General features: G+C 37.6%; 1 protein-coding gene across 2 annotated transcripts in view; it reads right to left on the bottom strand.

The window, feature by feature from the left end:
* Nucleotides 1–18,170, bottom strand: part of A2M (alpha-2-macroglobulin) — a 49,418-nt gene extending 31,248 nt beyond the window's left edge. Inside the window, exons 1-15 of one of the 2 annotated variants that reach the window (XM_012458407.3) lie at nt 17,916–18,170; nt 15,498–15,681; nt 14,512–14,671; nt 14,293–14,345; nt 12,471–12,491; nt 12,026–12,194; nt 11,478–11,562; nt 9,974–10,094; nt 8,948–9,062; nt 8,679–8,788; nt 6,711–6,872; nt 3,242–3,469; nt 2,937–3,000; nt 1,136–1,278; nt 377–526 (exon numbers count right to left, since the gene is read on the bottom strand). In XM_012458407.3, coding sequence (XP_012313830.2) covers nt 377–526; nt 1,136–1,278; nt 2,937–3,000; nt 3,242–3,469; nt 6,711–6,872; nt 8,679–8,788; nt 8,948–9,062; nt 9,974–10,094; nt 11,478–11,562; nt 12,026–12,194; nt 12,471–12,491; nt 14,293–14,345; nt 14,512–14,671; nt 15,498–15,681; nt 17,916–17,998 — 1,848 coding nt within the window. In that variant the 5' untranslated portion in view covers nt 17,999–18,170. Of the gene's footprint in view, nt 1–376; nt 527–1,135; nt 1,279–2,936; nt 3,001–3,241; nt 3,470–6,710; nt 6,873–8,678; nt 8,789–8,947; nt 9,063–9,973; nt 10,095–11,477; nt 11,563–12,025; nt 12,195–12,470; nt 12,492–14,292; nt 14,346–14,511; nt 14,672–15,497; nt 15,682–16,160; nt 16,178–17,915 lie in introns of those variants that run through there. The other variant, XM_012458408.3, reaches the window with a different exon arrangement.
* Between the last annotated feature and the right edge of the window lie 3,358 nt (nt 18,171–21,528).

Raw genomic sequence — 21,528 nt, 5'->3', positions numbered from 1 at the left:
AGCCTTGCATATACGAATGTCTTCACACAATCAGAAGATTTGAGTTTGTATTGCTGTGTGCTCTTGAGCAAGAAGCTTAACATATCTGAATAACAAGTCCCTTTTTGGTTGTTAATTTTCATCATATTTTGTCTTTTCAAAAAATTCTATTTGGTTCAATATACTGCATTAGTGATGCATTTTTATTGTTTTTTTACCTGCAGAAGTGAGTTTTATATATATATAAAACGCCTTACCAATGAAAGCCCTCAAGAGAGATAAAAACTATTAATTCCTAAACATTTTAATTGAACTTATCCTACTCAGACAGGTATTTTTCCTTGCTGTAAGCCCCTGGCACGGCCGTTCCTGATTCCTGAGGTTGCCGGGAACTCACCGAGGACGTGGAGAGCTGAGACTCAGGATTCAAGAGCAGCACGCTTTGGTCCACAGCCCGGAGGGCGCAGACGGACTGAGGAGCAGCTGTGACTTGCAGATGGGCCTGTGAGGCTGGGAGACTTTGTGATGGGCGGAAGCTCAAATCCACCTGTGAAATTGGAACAAGACGTCAGAAAAGCAAATTTCCTGGCTTACCCATGCATTCCTTCGCATTTACTGAGCGTTCCTCACATTCAACATATAACCATTCTGCTTGACTTGTGGAGGGTTGGAATTATGTCAGTCCTGAAGCTTTTTGTCCCCTACACTTCTCTTTCATTCTCAAGAATCATTTGAGCCATTAGAATTATTTCTAATTATTCTTGTAAATTACTAATCGTGAAATGTCATTTTTATCTTTGATATGCGGCAAGGTGCTTATTAATTGTAGTGGAATGTGCGTGGGTCTAGGTGCTCTTGCATTTTTCTTTTGGCTCCTTAGTAGTCTTAAAAACTTGCTTACATATTTCCCAAGATTTTATCATAGAAGAAGGGAATAACGTACTCCGAACTGTGTATCTGGTAAGAGGCAATGTGCTAGGGGAAGTGTGAGAGTTTTGCACTAGGAATCAAGTGAGACTCTACCACTACCTTGCTGAATGTCCCTGGGGAATTTATTTAACCCTTTTGGCCCCAGTGCCTGCACGTATAAAACAAATAAAAACAATAGTTACTTCTAGTTTAAAATGTTGAAGATTTTATGATCTAAAACACTCACCTTGTTGGCCAGACAATTTTCAACCTTATACTTTGCAGAATCCCCGACCACGTCCCCAGTAGGTAAAATAGCATAGATGAGCAACCGAGCGACAGGAGCAAAGTCTGACTTCACTGGGATTGAGATGGAAAAATGACCCTTCACTGGGGCACAAAGGAATGAGAGGAAGCGATCATAGGTTAGACATCTCCCCAGGGCTGATATGAAATTACTCTGTCACACAAACCCATTAGGAGCCTGGTCTGGTTAATGACTATTTCGATTAGTAGATACAATAGACGTAATAAACAGTAGATGTAACAAATGGATGAGTACCTCTAAGGACTCTAGCTTTAGAAAAACCTAATCAAAGCCCTCTCTCCTCTCATAAATGGTATACTATATTGATTTTTCAGCAGCTTTAAGCTTCTTCTCACCTACATAAGGTTCTGATGCTAGTTAAGCGTATGGAGACATCCAGTTCACTGTCATTTGATCTAGGCCTCATACTAGGAGAGGGAAATAGAACCTGAAGTTACCAGATGTAATAGAAAGAGTTTAACACATTGTATTCATGCTACATCCTCTTTAACCTTCTATGAGCCTATATTTGATTCTTTCTCTGTAAGAGAAACACCATGCTCCTTCAGAAGAAAGTTTTTGAAGCCTAAGTAGATCCCTTAGAGATTGCATTAAATTTTCCTCAGTCTGCCATGGTGCTTCTGTGTTGCTACAAGAGCTAATGAAAGAGACTACTGAGAGTTTTCTAGCAAGTTATCTTTTAGAGTCTACTAGACTAGGAGCAACCTTCAAAGGCTTATATTATGACATATTTGCTCATGGCGAGAGTCCAGTTCAGTGGTGAAGTATCCAATTTAATGCTTCATAAATCGTAACTATCTTGAAAGGGAAAAAATTTATAATAACATAAATGACATAAATGACTCAGCACAAGACCTGGTATATATCTACAACATATCCTGAAACCTTACATTTTCTCCACCCTGTTCTCTAACACAATTCTCATTTTGAGAAGAGATTCAAGAATATTTACGGTTTGAAAATTTGGGATAAGCACAGATTATACACAACGTTTTATGCATTTTGTTTTTTTTCCTTTTTTTTCTTATTTATTTATTTACATTTATAGAGATGGGGTCTCACTACGTTGACCAGGCTGGTCTCAAACTCCTGACCTCAAGAGACCCTCCCATCTTATTCTCCCAAAGTACTGGGATTACAGGCTCTAGCTACCACACTGGCCCACACCAACATTTTAAATAACCCAAAGAGAATAGGCTGAAAAAAAAAACACAAATATTTGATAAAGCATGAGAAAAAAAATCATTGTCTTCCCTCCCTCAACTTTCTTTTTATTGATATTAGATGGACATGGTCTCTTGTTACTTGAAAGTATTTCTGATATTTCTAACTCAGGAATGGAAAACCAAACATCGTATGTTCTCACTCGTAAGTAGGAGCTAAGCTATTAGGAAGTGAGAACTAAGCTATTAGGAAGTGGGAGCTAAGCTTTTAGGATGCAAATCATAAGAATGATACAATGGACTTTGGGGATTCAGGGGAAAGAGTGGGAGGGGGTGAGGAATAAAAGATATAAATTAGGTATAGTGTTTACTGGTCTGGTGATGGGTGCACCAAAATCTCAGAAATCACCAATAAAGAATTTATTCATGTGACCAAATACCACCTAATCCCCCCAAAACCTGTGGAAATAAAAGAAGAAGTGTTCCTGACACTTCCGTGGTGTAAGGCTGAATGGGTCGGAATGGGGCAGCAATGCAGAGATGATGGAAATACTCACTGTCTCCCTGCTTCACAAGCAGTCCGTAAGTCCCAGTGTGGACAATGCCTCCCCTTGCCATTATCTGCAAAAAAGGAAATAGAAAGAAATTGAATGTGCCAAACAGAGAACATGCTTTAGTCTCACTTCAATATACTTGTCTTATTGAGTCCCTGCTGGCAATAATTAGCCTCAAGAGAAGTCAAACTTTCAAAAGGAACATGGATAAGAAGTCAAAGTAATGACATCTGAAGAGCTTCATGATTACTTGCTCCTCAGAGAGTTTTTGTCTGCAGAGAAGTCACCACAGCAACCTCCCTTCTCACCACAGAATAGAAGGTGAAATTCTGCAGCCCCTGCAGGACGTCTCCTTTCAGAATATAATGTGCCTGGATTCTCTGAGTTTGGCCACAGGGTAGTTCATGAGGGATGGGCTCAAGGTGGACAAAGCTCTTGCTTGGGGAGAACACAAGATAAGCAGTGTGATGTGCTTCTTCGTTTTCTTCTGACACCCACTGGTAGTTGTAACAGGGATGACGATCCTTGTATCTGACCTAATGAATTAGAAAAATTATATTATTTTTAGATTATATGTCATAAAGATTAATGTTCTCACAAAATGATATAAGTTTACTGTCCTACCTTAACTAGTAGCTAGAAACCTTTTGTTCCACAAAGAAAAGTGAGAGAAGGGCCCCTTATTTTGTTTCTCCGCTTTAAATGCAGGCATGCTTTGTGACTTTACACCTTAGAGGCTCCTGGGATTGGGATTTATATTTCTAAAGAGCATAAAAGGAGGGACACTTCAATCTGATTAGCTTGCTGGAAATTTCTTTGGCTACTTTACGCTTTGGCTACAGCTCCAGGGTCTCTAACTGCACAGGTAAAGTAGCCAAACAAATTTCAAGGAGAGGAGAGTAAATAATCTCTAGGAATGGAAGAACTGTGCTTTCAGAAAGCAGCTGCCTCTCTTATGATGGATTTCAAATGGGTATTATGAATAAATAAAATATTGTAACCTTAGGGGTCTGAGAAGACATTGGTAAAAGGCACTGGTTTAATTGTTGAGCTCATGAATTAGCTGAAGTCTACCTCTCCTGGGCTATCTTAGGCTGATTGTGATTGTTATTTTTTGAGACACGGTTTTGCTCTGTCACTCATGCTGGAGTGCAGCGGCATGATCTTAGCTCAGTACAACCTCTGCCTCCCGGGCTCAGCTGATTCTCTCACTCAGCCTCCTGAGTCGCTGAGACTACAGCTGTGGGCCACACGACTCAGCTAATTGTTTTGTATATTTTTTAGAGATGGGTTCACCATGTTGGTCAGGCTGGTCTCGAACTCCTAGCCTCATGCAATCCACCCACTTCAGCCTCCCAAAGTGCTGGGATTACAGGCATGAGCCACTGTGCCTGGCCTTGGCTTATTATTTTTAATGCTTCCTGCAGTCTGGATTCTTATGCCTCAGTGGCCCTATTTGGGTTATATTTTCAATTTTTCTCCCTGTAGTACTTATTCCTTAGCTCCTTTCAGGCTTCCTTTACATCCCCAGCTCCCAATACAGTAGTGAATCCTTGAGTAAAACATTTTGTTCATATCTTAATATAAGTTTTAGCGAAAACACATATATGACCACAGGGAGCATGTAGAAATAATCATTTCACTGTCAAGACTAGCACAATGCCTAGCATGTAGAAAGCATTCAAGACATTTTTTGAAATGAGTAAACATTCAAATTTGAGTTTATTAGAGTTTATTAGAGGTGCTTTTATGCCATCTATTAAAGCTAAATAAATAAAATATATTATTTATTTCTCTATAATAACATAAGGACTCTAAAGAGGGAGGGCTTTTCCATTACCATGATTATATAATATATGTAGAATATATATTGTATATCCATACATCTATAGACATGCCTACATCTCTCTTGATGAATAGAGAACTTCATGCTATACTGAACAAGTGATATTGGTACGAACAGGTCATTGGAAGAAAATTAGAATAGCAAGACAAAATAAAGTAAAGCAATAATTTATGGGGTATATATTTTTAAAACTAAATGCTAATTACGTTAGAATTGGCTTTTATAGTAAAAGTATCTAATAGTTAAAGGGGGCTTAGTAAGTGCTTCAATGTTTATTATTTCACTTAATCTTCACAACCACCCCAAGAATTAGGTGTTAATATTGCATTCATTTTACAGATAAGAAAATGAAACATAGACGTTTTAGTGAATTCCTTAATATAGGGTTGAACCAGTATTTTTTAACCACTTTATCCTGAATCAGGTTCTGGAATTCACACTTTTCAAAAAAACTGTTGTAAACACACACACACACATGCGCGCACACACACACAACATAAAATTACCATCTTCTTTATTTTTTAGTGTACAGTTTGGTAGTGTTAAGTATATCTATTGTGCAACAGATATCCAGAACTTTTCATCTTGTAAAACTAAACCTGAATACCAATTAGAGCAATTCCCCATTTCTCTCTTTTCTTAGCCCTTGGCAACTACCATTCTGTTTACTGTTTCTGTGACTTTGACTAGTTTAGAAACCCCACGTAAGTGGAATCATATGGTATTTGTCTTTTTGTGAGTAGCTTATTTCACTTACCATAATGTCCTCAAGGTTCATTCATGCTGTAGCATGTGACAGGATTTCCTTCCCTTCTCAAGCTGCATATACTCTGTTGTATGAATATACCACATTTTGTTTATTCATCCCTCGATGGACATTTGGGTAGCCTCAATCTCTCAGCTATTGTGAATGGTGCTGCTATAAACATCGGCGTGCAAAAATCTCTTTGAGATCCTACTTTCAATTCTTTTGAACATATGTCTAGAAGTATGATTACTGGATCATATAGTACTCTATTTTTTTTAATCTGAGATGGAGTCTTGCTCTGTTGCCCAGGCTGGAGTGCAGTAAGGTGATCTCAGTTCACTGCAATCTCCGCCTCCTGGGTTCAAGCAATTCTCCTGCCTCAGCCTCCTGAGTAGCTGGGATTACAGGCATGCACCACCATGCCCAGATAATTTTTGTACTTTTAGTAGAGATGGGGTTTCACCATGTTGGTCAGGCTGGCCTTGAACTCCTGACCTCAAGATCTGCCTGCCTCAGGCTCCCAAAGTGCTGGGATTACAGGCGTGAGCCATCATGCCCAGCTGGTAACTCTATGTTTAATTTTTTTCAGGAACTACTATACTGTTTTTCATAGTGGCTGCATCATTTTACATTATCATCAACACTGCTAGAGTCTAACCTGTACTTTTTTTTTTTTTTTTTTTTTTTTTTTTTTTTTTTTTTGAGGCAGAGTCTCGCTCTGTCACCAGGCACCAGGCTGGAGTGCAGTGGTGTGATCTCGGCTCACTGCAACCTCCACCTCCTGGATTCAAGCAATTCTCCTGCCTCAGCTTCCCAGGTAGCTGGGACTACAGGCACATGCCACCACACCCAGCTAATTTTTTTGTATTTCTAGTAGAGACGGGGTTTCACCATGTTGGCCAGAATGGTCTCGATCTCTTGACCTCGTGATCCGCCTGCCTCAGCCTCCCAAAGTGCTGGGATTACAGGCTTGAGCCACCACGCCCGGCCTAACCCACACTTTTAATCACAACAATATACTGCCTGTGTTTCATAAACTTTAAAAAAGTTAACCTTAAATTAGTTTCTAATTGCTAGATTTTTTCTCTCCTTAGAACTAAACACAATTCGGAAATTTCCTCACAGTTTGCAACCTTGTTTTCAAAGCTACTTCACGTCATTGGTAACTTCTTTCCAAACTTACCCTAACAGAAAGAGAGGTACCCACAACATTGGTGGTGTTGATAGAGAACTGTACAAGGCCATGCTCATCTGTGGTAGCATTGGAGTGATAGTTGGCTTCATTTGCTCTGATGAATACGACTTTATTTGGCATAGGGACACCTTTCCCATCTACTAGGCGCACCTGAAGATTAAAAGCTGTGGATTAGTTATATAGATAATAACTAATGGACACCAAATATACTCATTTTATCACATTTTTTTTTAGAGCCTCCTCTATGTTGAACATGGTTCCAGGCACCGAGGACACAGCAGTGAAAAAAACAAAGTTTCTCCCATCACAGAGCTTACTGTCTAGTGAAAGAGATAGATGCTAAATAAATATATAAATAACATACACTAATTTAGCAGTAATCAATTCTAAGAAGAAAAACAGGGCAGTGTGAAGGGATAGAGGGTGACAGGGATAATGACAAGAGTGACCTGAAAAATATGTTCTAGATATTTTGCAAATGCTGTGTATTATGTATAAGTCTTACAGAGTCACAGAGCACTAGAGTAATATGATAATGAAATATTTTAATCTATTAACTAAATTTACTTGTGCCTCAAACACCTATTTTGGGGTGGACCATTAACTTCCTATGGATTAGTGTCTGAAGTCTCATAAGTGCACGAGTAAGCAGTTGCTAATACATTGTCCTGTGTGTTTTTCTAGCTGTCTTAGATGTGGACTCTGCTTCTCAACCTAAATCTTCCGCTTTTTGGAAGGTAGGCAGATTTTATGACATACTTCCCATGTGAAAAATGTACAATTGAAAAGAGGCACACAGTGTTAAATAAATCCCCAAAGCCATTTTACTGCTAGTATTGTTTCTGGCAGTTCAGTAGTCCAGTTCAGATTGTAAAGGTGGTGATTCTTTTTTAAGTATAAGCTACAGTTGGTAACAGGAGGAGCCATAGGCTGACCTGCATCAGTACTCATAACTGACTTACAAAATCTAAGTTTGACAGTGAAATGTTGGCTTATGTACAAAGACAAGAATGGACACATAATTCTGATTTTCTTCTAGCTGGAGTCTTATGACAAATAGTTATTTAACAGTAATAAAATATATTTAAAAAGTACAATATCTTTCTGAGAAATTTACAAATGAACTGCACTTTCGTTTTAGAAAGTTGAATACATTTTGCTGTCATGATATAACCAAGCCTTCTAAGATGTACTCCACTTTGTTGAGTCTATGCTTCTGTCTTTATAACCTTAATAGCTGAAATCGTACAACAGTTACATTAAGAAAATGATACACAGTTAATACACATCGAAGCACATGTAACTGTCATCTTAGACTTCTAGTGTCATAAAGATCCATTTACCCCTCTGCTGACTAGAGAAAAATTGTAATAGAAGATTTTTTTGGTAAATAATATGAAAATTCATAATTCAAAAATGTGAGAACCTTAAATAGCAGTGTTTTACCCCATGTTCACTGTTTTAAAAATATATTTGTTATTTATAGAAAAATAGTGTAAACATAATATCTGTGAAATAAGCATTATAGTTGAGTCTTTAATACTTCAAAATAAAAATTAAAACCACTTACCCACTTATTTCCATACAAAGTTAGTGTTAGCATGGTAATAAAACTGGTCAGCATGAATTTTGAGTCTTGTAATAAAATGTCATAAAAACCTGAGACTGCCTGGTAAACCAGGAGGAGATTGAGTGACTTGTACAATGTTGTTTCAAAAGGAGGGGAAAAGCTCTACTAATTTTATTAAGGCTTTAGGATAATTATATACATTTCATATACAAATTTACAGAGGAATAAATCTATTTTTATGTAGTTTTATACCTTTGGTTATGCTAATCAAGCCTTGGTGATATTTCATAGCTTTGGTTATATTAAAGGATAACATTAACCAGGCATGGTTTTAGCAGAAACCATAACAGTACATGGGTTGATGAGTGAACTAGAAAATACTCCACCTGCCCAAAGAAGGGAATCCCTTGTCTAAAATTTGAGTCCACTTTCACAAATGAGAGTTTGGTGACGGTTCTTGTGATTTCACTGGTCTCCTTTCCAGTCAGTTCCACCTCTGAAAAAAAAGAAAAAATTATATTCCTTTTGGAAAGGGTGATGTCTCTGCAATTCTATTACCTCCTGCCCCCAATCCCCACCTTACTATTCATTATTTGGCTAAAAAAAAAAATCAATGCTTATTGTTTTTTCACCCACACCCATGTAGTACACAAACCTGTCCCTTCTTCTTGGATCTTGGCCTCAGTGTGAAGTTTCATTTCATACTCCTTCCTCTTCAGCTGGAAGACCTTGGTTTTTAGTTGCTGAGAGAAGCAGCCGTGACTGTTCAGCTAAGAGGGGAGAAAATAAAATACAAAAACGCAATGCATATTATACCAAATAGATCAGTGGTCAGTTAACCTGGTGTGATATTTGTGAGGGATAATATCAAATAGGCATTTTCTATGATGAGGACACAATAAATATTCTTCAGCAGCTAAATATTACATTTCACAACAATATCTCATGTATAATTGACAGATGTATTCTTTAGTATGTGAAATTCCTTAGATACGATGCGATAGAAATTCCTTAAAATTTGAGGGGGTAATCTTTTTTTGTACAAAGGATGCATAATTTTTGTACGTATTTATGGGGCACATGAGATATTTTGTTACATGCATACAATATGTAATAATCACATCACGGGATATATGGTGCCTACCAACTCAAGTATTTATCATTTCTATGTGTTGGAAACATTTCAAGTCCTGTCCACTTGCTATTTTGAAACACACAGTACATCTGCTCTTGACCATTAAAACTCCTCATCAAAGTCTGGTTCCTCCTCTATAGCATTCAGCTGTTGCTGGGAAGTGGCCTCCCATATGGAGACCGTGTTCGCTAACTCTCTGGCATCTTGGTGGGGCCATGTGACAGGTTCTTGCTCACAGAGAGAGCAGAACTGATGCCCTGGCCAGTTAAGACAGTTAAGAGGTGTATGGTTTTTCTCCTTCCTTTGTAGAAGTTGATGCCCATGGAGGATTTGGATGGCTCAGCATCTATCATTCTGAAACACTCACAATAAATAATTTCCATTGTGCTAAGTTCATGATTTTTGGAAACATTACAATAGCCAACATGAAATTATCTTTTGGATTGTTCTCTTCCTGAGAAGAGAACTATGCTGCAATTTACTTCACTGCTTTTCAACAATGCCTTTATTGTTATTTCCTGGAAAAAAAAACAGTGTTTGACCTACCTGTCCACTGAATTTCTCACAGTAAACCTGTGACTCTTTACTAAAGCAGTCAGGAGCATCAGTATACTTTCTGCAAACGCTCACAGTCACATGTCCTGGGACCGGCTTCCCGTATGTATATCTGTCGTGAGAACATTCCCAAGGGAATCAGAGCAGACACTGAACCTCCCCATTTTCTAGCTATTTATATCTCCCCTTTAGCTACAGTATATTCCCCGTCTGTACTTCCCTCTCTCTCTGCTGGGCTCACACAATGTTGAATGCAAGTGTCACTAATGGCTCTTACAGAAATCACCATTGCAACATGCTGAAATTTACTACATTCTTCTTTTCTCATTTCTTTTTTTTCTTAATCTTTTTTCAGTTTTATCTTTAAAAAGTCTTCATTATTATAAAACTTAAACCTGTTCTTAAAAGAAAAAAACAATACCAGCAAAATGAAACAAAACAAAAGCAAAGAGAAGAAATAAACACCCTCAAGTCTGCCTAGGAGTATAAACCATTAGTACCACAGTGTCTCCTCTTCCATCATCCTCTCCCCATGTACAGCCATCTCTATATTGAGTTTTACTTATTCACTTTTTACAAAAGTGGGATTGTGTCATAAACATGTCATTGATGATGGCTGGATTTCCAAGTGGATTTGTCTCCTTTCCTATTTGAAAATGTCCTCCGTATCTCTATTTGCACGATCACTGGGCCACCAGTTATGAGGAACCAGGAACTTGGCCATTACTGTGAGACAGAATTGGGGCAACGGCCCACTGAATAGTAGGTGTATTACATGTGTGATCTTTGTGCAGGACTGATTTCTTCACCCTACCTGCTCTTTTTGCTACTGCTACTGTGAGTCACCAGGGATAGGAGCGTTAGATCCAGGAAACATGAGTTTTCAAGGTTAGAAGAGACTGTCTTGAGAGATCATGTTCAGTCTCCTTGGTAAAAATGTCAGTGCAGAGAGAGATGTAGACCTGCCTTAAGTAGACTGGCGAGTTAGATGAGACTTCAGTTGTATGCTTATCTCTACAAATTCTGAATCTAAGTGATTTTTCCAGTGAGCATGCAAGGTCAGGTAAATGATCTGTTGATGATTGAATTTCCCCTAAAGCGACATGTTAATTATCTTCCTGATAATGTTTGGTCATTTTTGGTTAAGGCAGAGCCAATACCCTTCAACACTATCCACTCCTCCAGTGTGTGTGTGTGTGTGTGTGTGTGTGTGTGTGTGTGTGTGGTTTCGTCACTTTCAGAATCTGTCCTATTAGCATAACCTCTCTAGAAACAGTTCCTTACCTCATGACAGAACAATGCTGATAAGAACATGAAAGAAAATAAAAAGGAAAAATAGAAAAGCAACAGGAGACTAACGTTCTAGAGATGAGATAGTGTCAAAGCACTTAAAATTTTTGTGTTGCCACTGCTCCTACAGGGAGTAGCTAAAATATCCCAAATAGTGAGTCTCTTTTAAATAATTCCCCTGAGAAGATGAAAAAAATGAACTCACAGGCCACATACTGATACATTCATCTCTTCTTCCAAGATGGTGATTACCTTCGGCACTGTTACTCGCACTTCAAACTTGGGAAGAACTGTTGATTGGTGATAAAGAAGGTTGGTGATTGTTTTTCAACTTTGAAGAAGGAATTCATATTTTCAGCTTCTCTGTAACAGTTCCCTAATAATATTTTAGGGCTTTGAAAAGGCAGCTTTGCTCTCCAATATATTCTTATCCATCCTCCTCTCAAATGAGGATTTTAGCTGAGTGACTATGAGAGATCGCCGTATGCTTAATTCATCATGGAAAACTCCATTAAAACAAGGCTGTTTAAATTACCGGGGGGTGGTATTAAATATTGCTACAGAAAATAACCAAGCTATGTGAAGTCCTATTCACAAATCACTGATGTCTCTCATTGGGCTTAGATGTAATTAGTTTTACTCCAAGCACAATGTCACCCATGGGAAATGGAAAAACTCTAAATGAGCTTAAATTCTAGGCCCTAGGAGTTTAAATATGATGAAAAATGTTCCATGACTTTCCATGATCCATACCAAATTCCTCCACGGTGAAGGGGTGCGCTCTCCTTCCACCAGATTCCTTCTGTACCACCACCTTGTAGGAGCCCTGGAAGGGCTCTGATGAGAGGAGAAAAGACAATTGCTTGAGGCCACCCTCTAACTCGAGACTCTGCCATTGTGCAATGCGATTTCCTTTGGGATCCTATGAATAAATGAATTATAATTTACAAAAGCACCTGGAGCATTAGAGATAATAAAAGAAATCTATGGAAACTCATAAGTTATCTACAAAAAGGACAAATTGGGTAGTGGTAAGGGGTGAGGAGAGGAGACGAGTTATAACCAGCTAGCCCTATGTGAGTTGGAAGGCTTCTCCTTTAATAACAAGTTTCTGAGATATCGTTAAAACCTCTCAGGTAAGAGCATTTCACTATATGTATTACTTTCCTTCTAATATGGAATGCTTCATGTTTCTTACCTGAATGTATACTAGTGGAATCTGAAACACAAAAGAAAGAAAGGAAGTTTATAATTATTTTCAAATATTCTTAAATCTCATTTACAAACACAACAGGGTGAGCATAGTCAGAAATAATTTAATCATACATTTAAAAGTAGCTAAAAGTATAATTGGATTGTTTGTAACACAAAGAACAAATGTTTGAAGGGATGGATATCCCATTTATTGATACAGGCATGCAATGCATGATAGAAATCATTATCCATGATTGGATAATGATATAAATAATGATTGGATAATAATATGCATGCCTGTATCAAAATATCTCATGTAACCCATAAATATATATACCCACTATGTACCCACAAAAATTAAAAAAAAATAAAAAATTTAAAAAACCTAAAAAGTTTTATATGGAATAATTCCCTCTATAGTGAAATACAGAAAGATTCCAGATTAAATTTTACAGAACTCTTCATTAATCTATTTTAAGCACTTAATAAATAATGGTAAGAACTTACTAGGCCATCAGCAACAAATCTACATGCACAGTGCCATTTACCAGAAATGGATTTATTAACATTTCATAAGTGCTTATAGCATCTTAGTGAAGAACATTCTTTTGCTATGCAATTTTACAGGCTGAGAAATAAACACTTAGGTAACTATAAGTAAATATGTTCAGATATAATCATTAAGATGGGTCATAGAATTCTTAGGTAGTTCTAAGAACGAGGAGGAACGGAAATATTTCATTAATAAATGTTAGATTAATAAATATCACTTTCATAAATGAATAAACATTGATAGAGAAGCTAGTATCAATGTTCATTCATTTTTAGAAACTAATGTTTATTAGATACCTTCTCATGTGCTGTGTATCATTCTAGGTATTGAGAATATAACCATGCCCAAAAGAACAATATATCTGATTTAATGGAGCTTACATTATAATAGAATTGGGCAGATTTTTAAAAAACTCATATGTATAGGATGGTGGTAAATGCCAATAGAAAAACAAAGGAGAGTTAGGCTGACAGTGATGGATGTGGAGCTTCATTTTAGATGGAGGAGTGAAAGTGGAAGCTGGGAGACCACTTTGAAGGCTATTGCAACGATCTTATTTAGAGATGACATTGGCTAGGACTAGCTTGCAGCAGTAGTTCAGATGATAAGAAGTAGTCTGAATAAATTTTAAGCCAACATGATTTTCCAGTGAAGTGGATGTGGGTATGAGAGAAAGAGAAACAAGGACTATTCTGTAATCTTTTGTCTTTAGATTTAGTAGAGCAGACTTGCCTCTTTTGGCGATAAGAAAATGTGAAGAAGTGGATTTGGGAGAAAAAAATGAAAACTTTGGGTTGATGTCTGCATTACAATAGAAAAAGTCATTTCTTATCACACACACAAAGGAACAAATTACTTACCTTGACTTTTCTTTATAGCAAAGATTTTGGTAGGTATGTATAGAAAGAGTCTAAATACTTAAAATGTCTTTTGAACTTAGGTTTTTTGAGGGTTTATCTGTGTCTGTTATTTAATATATCTTTCTAATTATCCTAATTAAGAACTATCTGAAAAGTAAATTTAATTGTGTGACAGCTGATTAAATTTAGTTTATCAGTGCTTGGTGCTGAGTACCAGCACCAAGAGAGAAAGAATTACCTGCTTACTTTACCTGGAATGATGTTTTAAATTAGGATCTTGCATTGTCGTAATGCCAGAAGTTACTGTTAGTGATAACAGATTCTTCCTCTCCCTGGTCTTCCCCCAACACAGAAAACAGGTTCCCAGCCTGTTTATACAGATAATCATTTTATGTAGATAATAGAAAACTCACCAACTCATTCAGGGGGTGAAAGTTTTCATCCAAAGAGACGACACGGAATTTCACTGAAACAGAAATATTTTTCATGAGCCCCCAGACCCAAAGTAGAGCTCTAGGTTGGTAAGATAAGCTATTTAAGGAATCAAGATTATAGGAACTTTGCCTGGGGAACACCCAATGGAAGAAGATCTTTCCTTTTTGAAGTTGTCCCATCTGTAGGCTTCTTCATACCTGTCTGCCCTGGTTTGTAGATCGATTTGTCTGTCTGGACAAAGACCAGACTCTCGACGTTCTTAACTATGACTGAGGTCCGCTTCTTGAATTCTTGGGTTGGTCCTTTCACGTGGACAGTGAGGAACATTACTTCCTCACTGGATGAAATCTTTGGGACCTGAAAGATAGGACAGATCCTGAAACCCCATCCAGCACCCACAGGTCTCCTCCCCTGTTTCCTGTTCTACTCTTCCCTGGGGACCTTGCCCTTCTTCCTTCACTTCGCTCCCTTGTTCTCAGCAGGGAAAGTTGGCATGGACAAGAATCACTTCTACCATTTTACAAACGGGGAGACTGGACACAAGGTGGAGGAACACACATCAGTAAGAGAGGTTGTAAGTGAGATTCATATCTTCATACAGCTCAGAAAAAACCGCCTTGATTCAATTATACACGGCAGTGAGCTTCACCAGGTTGATATTACATGCTGAAAGGCCATGGTCGAAGCATGTTTTACGGGTATGAAAAAAACCCTATATTTTACTGACACTAGGCTGTAAGCATCTCACATGTGGACAACTCTGAAGAGATACTACACCTTCGCTCAGGGTAATTTCTACAATTTTTGCTCTTAGGAGTAGTGTGGAATGACGTGTTCCTGTGAGTCCACCACTGGTGGTTCATATTGAGCCCTGGCCTCATTTGCTTTATTAATATTTTTTCCATCTTAATTTTAAGAAGTCACATTTTCTGTCTTTTTTTTCTTTCTGGCTGATAGGATTCCTATTTAAGTATTAAGCTGATTTTTAGTGTTCCTGTAAATATTTGTCTCCCACTTCTGGAGAGTCATGCATTGCTTCTCAATTTCTATACTTAGTTTGCTACATTTGGATTCCTTCTGGAAGTTCTTACCAGCCTCCCAAAGCCTCATCTTGACATAATACAAGATCCCTATGACCCTGACTAAAAGAACCAAGTATATTAAGTCAAACAGCGACACTCACAGAGAAGGCGACGCAGTGGAGCACGTCCGTCTCTGCCACCAGGTCAGTGAAGAGGCTGCTGTTTCCCCTGACAGACTCCAAGGAAGCACTTACAGTCACTGTCTCCTTCAGGTAGCTCATAAGGATACAGCATTTCTCAGCGGTCTCAGTGTGCAGCAGGGAGGGGACCAGAACCATATACTGCCTGGGAATGAGATGGTTCAGTTAGCGGAAAGTAAAGGAAGGCAGGCATTGCTATTAACAGTACTATTTTCCATCATAATAATTATCATCATCAGTTCTATACCAAGAGAAGACATACTGATGAGCATGAAATTTGGCTGTTGAAGGCCATGCATAAGAATGATTTCCCCTTTCTCTCACATGCCACGACAGTGAACATTTTACTTGAGGTAGGTCTTAAACAGATTAAAACTTGTAGGCATGCCTCTCTTTAAGAAACAATTTGTGAACATCTGAATTCAAATAAAAATATGTAGTTACATTTGCTGTAAATCTATTTTATCTTCAAATTGCTGTAAAAAGTAAGCTCTCAGTCATGCAGACATTACAAAAACTAATTGAATTATAGAACATTAATATATGTATACATGCATATGTATATACACACACACACATATACACATTCAGCAGCCCTATGAAAATTGTATGGTAAGTACTCACTTCCACTCCAAAGGTATGGAATCTGAGCCTCAAAGAAAGTGAGCCATCACTTTAAAGTCTCAGTTGTGGTAAGCAACTAATAAAGTTTTAGAGCATTACCTAATCATGGATGTTTGCATTTTAAATATTTGCCTTTCAGCTCATGATTAGACAATGGCTCCATCCAGAAATGGTCCTCTAGTGATTGACTTTAGATCTTGGTAACTCATGTGCAGTACAGAAACTTTCTCAGTACCCTGATATATAATTTAAGATCAATCTGTAGTTTTTATACATTTTTGCTCACAGAACGCCTGAAATAATTTTTGGACACTGTGCACTCCTTACATATTTTCAAGGAAACATATTTTTATCATGATTTTAAATAATAGCAAAAGATATTATTTTGATGATATTTAAAATTAATACTTTTACAATTTTCTCATGAAATAATAAACACTATAGTGATAAGATACCACCTACTATCGCTATGTAAAAATACATTAAAAAGTTCTTTTAACGGTCTGCTATTTAACATCTTTGTGTTTTTACCTCCTTGAATTTGAATTTCCATACTAATTGCCATATAGAGTTTTTCTTGAATTTTTATACTTCAAAATATTTTGTGAATCATTCTTACTTATTTACTATTAAGCACCTATACATAAATGTATGTATACATATATTTGCATATATACATAATATATACGTATGCATACATATATATATATAACATACATGGGTAGATAAATTTAACTTTAACTCCTCTTTTAAATAGAATGTGACCATACATTTATAAATATTAAACATTTTCTTCTAATTGAACTATTTTCAAAAATACTTGTATGTAACTGACCAAAACAAAATACATTACGAAGTATGATTCATACATATTAGATACAAAATTAAAATACTTTTGAAGCACATCTTTAATGAGAATGATAAGCTGTTTTTCCTGCAGTGAATTTATGTATCCACGGATGAATAGTTCTTATTGCAAGAATTAAACAATGTCTAACACTAATTCTATACTGTTCTTGTTTTGTGTAGATATAAGTGCTAAGAAAAATGGTTCACCTACAAGTAAGTAAATGGCATGTAAAACAACTGTTTCACTGTTACCATCTGGCAACTTCTGCGTTACATGCTAAAAATCACCTAGTACTCTTATTATCAAGAATTGCTTCTCATCGCTCATCAGCTGGTATTTCCTTTAGTTCTTCGGTCAGTTTTGTTGAAACAAAGAATTCATCACCACCTCATCTGCAAAAGGATTTTCTCTTCTGACATTAGACTCCCTTGCTTTTTCAATATCAACACCAGTATTTCAAATCGTTCCTTTATTTGGCACCCTACAGATTTTTATACTCCAGGGCATTGTTCCATGTTTGGTTGTGGGAGAGACTTGGCTTTGTTTTTATAAAATAGAAAATGGGCCCTTAAGAAAGAGGAAGTAAAAAAGACAAATATCATGGCCTCCAGTAGATGAATACGAATATGAAAATCTAAAAATTATTCTTTTTTAAAAAAACCGTTTCTGACAGTCCTTAGGAAGGCTTTGCATGTTAGAGATTCAGAGATCGGTAGAGTTGGGGAAGAATGATTTAGAGTAAGCAAGGAAGAGTGATTAAGAGAAACCAGATTTACAGAATCTGGAAGCAACATTAGAGATAAGAAGGCAGTTTCATAGGAAAGAAAAATAAATGATATAAACAAAAATCTTCAATAAATGAAGGACTCTAAGTTCATGCTTCATGCTCTCTGTATGGAACTCACGGTTTTCCAGAGACTGAGGCATCTGTGGGCAGGAGGACCAGGAGGAGGACAAGACTTAGGTGAAGGAGTTTGTTCTTCCCCATGTTGCAGGGAGAAGGAGCCAGAGGAGACCAGACTGTATTGTGCCCTACTCCCTGCAATCCATCTGGTCCCAAACACTTTGCAAAGAAACTGGACTTTATGCTGCTCTGTGTGCAAACAGGATGTTCCACCCACACAAGATCTCTAAACAAAGTTGAGGTCTCTGAACATTCTCTGGAAAGGTCGTTGATGGCCTATTTACAGTCAAGGTTAATTCCTGGCGGGCTAAATAGAATCCCTGGAGGGCTGAAACCAGTTTCCCGTAAGAGCTCACTTTCTCTGGGTTTTACTGTAAAGCCGCTAATCAGCTTTTCAACCTCTTCCCTCCCTCACTCCCCCACAACTCCTCAGAATGCCTTCTATGGTGCTTCTCACATCTCTTCTGTGAATAGTTGGCAAGGGAGACTACAATTTAAGCAACACTGGGCAGGCTCTAAATAGATACTTCACTACGAGTCAGTGTGGCTGCAAGTTCTCCATTAGCTATCCCTACCCTAAAGGTTTGAAGCCACTTCAGAATTCAGCAGTCCTCTTTGAAAGTAACGTGAACTAAACCAGAAGGTTTTTGACATTAGGGATATTACTGGATTGCAGATGAAGAGCCAGGCCCTGGAAGAATTATCACAGAAAAGCATTTTCTGTTTTAAGAAAGTGAAACTAAGAAAGGTGAAGTAACAAGCCTTCAGAAACAAATTTTGACCTACTGTGCCTACCAAACTTCCCCATTGCCTTTATCATCGACTGTACAAACTTCCCTACTGCCTTCTAAATACGATACTCCTCTGCAACCTTTAAGTCATAAAAACAGTTTCATCCATCCATCCATGTGTGTATTCATCCCTCTATTCACGTAGCTATTCAGTTGCTTTGTCAATATTTATTTATCCCTTCGGAGCTAGACATCATGCAGGATCGTAGTGATAGAGTGGTCAAATAACTATAAAAACAGAGAGGCACTTGAAGGTTTTACATTCTTGTGGGGGCAAAAACAGACAGAAAAACAAGCGATAACATACGGTAGCCAAACGTTATTATTGAAGAAGTTCAGGGTGCTCTAGGAGCACATGAAAGGGGCACCTAACCCAGACTTGGAACCTTGTAAAAGAATTGAGAGGGCAAGCAAAATGTAAATTAAGCTTTGAAGTATGAGTAGTGGTTGTCTAGAAAAGCAAAAAGATGAAAAGAGCTTTCTAAGCATAAAGAATGACGTATGCAAAGTCCCGGGAGGGAGAACAATCACGGCGCATGCATGAAATGAAAACTATTTGGTATGGAGGAAATACTCCTTCTGATGCTTCAAATCAGAAAGGAACTCATCAACAATATTAAGGTATTCAGAGGAGTAATCAGTGGATTGACTTCAGGTTTGTTTCCTGCAAAGCTTGTTCTTAGTGAAATTTGAAAGAGCCACTAGAAAGAGGTGATCCAGGATGCAGGAAGACCAGATGGGGGTTGGTGTCATAATATAAGTGAAACTTGATGGCATTTTGAACTATGGTATTTGCGGTGGTATTGAAAAGAGCTTGCAGATTTACATCATATTTAAGGGGTAATGATAGTGCTCAGTGAATATATGAATGTGAGGAATAAAGGAAAATGTGTCTCTCCATTTTCCTGGCTGGTCACTGAGTGCATTGTGTTGCCTTTAGCTGAGTGAGTGAAATAGAGGAAACACAGATTGGTGGGAGCAGAAGGAGAACAGAAGGGCCGAGGGTTGGGAAAATGGAGTACAGTGTGAAAAAGTGCTTGAGGGATATTCACACAATATTGACATTTGAATCTTGAGCTTAGAGCAGTGTGATATAGTAGAAATATAATGTGAGCCCCCTATGTAATTTTAAATTTTCTAGTAACCACATAAAGATAAATGTTAAATTAATTTAATAGTGTATTTATTTAATCTAGTATATCCAAAATATGATTACTTCAACATTTAGCCAATATAAAATTATTACTGATATCTCCAAGACTTTTTTTTCATAAATTGTTTTCACAAGCTGGTGTGAATTTTATACTTGCAACATAGATCAATTTAGGCTAGCCATACTTCAAGTGGCCAATATTAGATATAATACAGGCTTATAGCAATATTTTTCAGATTATGGCATCACCAACTAAGTGGGCTATAACATCATGACCTGTGAGGCATGATCAGGATTTTGAAAAATGAAATAGAATATAACAAAAAATACAGTGTATCAGACAGAGTAAGTGAGAGTAATGATTTGGGAGACATTGGTTTCATATACACGCAGTAGAGGCTGTTGGTCATTTCCTGTTACCACGTCTCCAAGTCTGCTTTAATAATAGAACTCCTGAGCCTTTGCTGGGTGCAGGCTATCTAGTTGACTTTTATTTCTTAACCCTCTCCCTGAGTGTGGCATATGACTATGTTCTGGTGATTGGAAGGCAAGTGGAGGTGATATATGCGATTTTCAGTTCACGACCTTCAAAAGGAAGGGTAAAGTTGTGTGCTTCCCCTTTCTTCCTTGCCCAGGCTGGAATGTGGACATGCTGACCGTAGTCAGACCTACCACTGTAGCCCATCAGATGGAAGCCACGTGTCAAGGAAGGCAGAACCACAAAGAAGACACAGCCTAAGCCCTCGAATCATCAAAAGGCTACTCTAGTTGGGACTTGATGTGGCAGAGAAATGCATTCTCTTCGTTAAGCCTTTGTATTTTGAGGTCTGTTTGTTACCACATTAAAACCTACATCCTAACCTTCTTTTTTCTTTGTCACTATTTCTATCTCAATCACCTGTATCCTTAACTATGAGTGTCCCAGGCCACAATTGTGAAAATGTGATTACAGCATTGCATTGGGAACTGCTTACTGAAAATGTACAAAATCCCTTATTTTTGGTTAAAAGCAGACTGAATGCCACCAGCTTGATGAGGTCTGCTCTACTTAAACAGACTATGTGTTTAGCAGTATATTGGGCAAGCTGATGCCATGGAAATTGATAATACCCAGTTAGAAGATGTTGTTGAAAAGACAAAAAGCCCAAGACAGAGTTTCAGGGAATGCCCTTATCTAGGCAATGGGCAGGAGTACCCAAACGGAGCAAGAAGGGCCAGTTAGAGAGGAAAAAACAGGCAGGAGAGTGTGAGGCCTCTGAGTCCCAAGGCAGGGGCCGCTTTAGTAAGAAAATAGTCAATAGAAGATTACTACTAAATCACAGTGATCATGACTTTATACCAAAGCATCACTGTTAACAGCACACATTTAAAAAATTGTTATAAATGATTGTATAATTTTATAATGTATTGATTAAAAATATGACATAATTTAAATTGTTTTTAAGAAGCTAGAAATAAGTGAGCACTTCTAAGATTAATTACTTAAAATAGAAGGGATTAATGTTAATAGCGTTCATGTGTTGCCTCACCATAAATTACAAAGATAATCTATAAAGGTTGTTAATGATAAATTCCTGGCTACCCATGACAAGTGCCTCTGTGCAATCAAATAACAGATTGATTTTTTTTTCTGCTGGGTTTAGGGACAAGGACATTTGGACTGAGCTGTT

This window comes from Aotus nancymaae, unplaced genomic scaffold, assembly GCF_030222135.1.
Source record: "Aotus nancymaae isolate 86718 unplaced genomic scaffold, 86718_ANA_hifiasm-v0.15.2.pri h1tg000016l, whole genome shotgun sequence".
Lineage (NCBI taxonomy): Eukaryota > Metazoa > Chordata > Mammalia > Primates > Aotidae > Aotus > Aotus nancymaae.
This window is presented reverse-complemented; position numbering and strand designations above follow the sequence as displayed.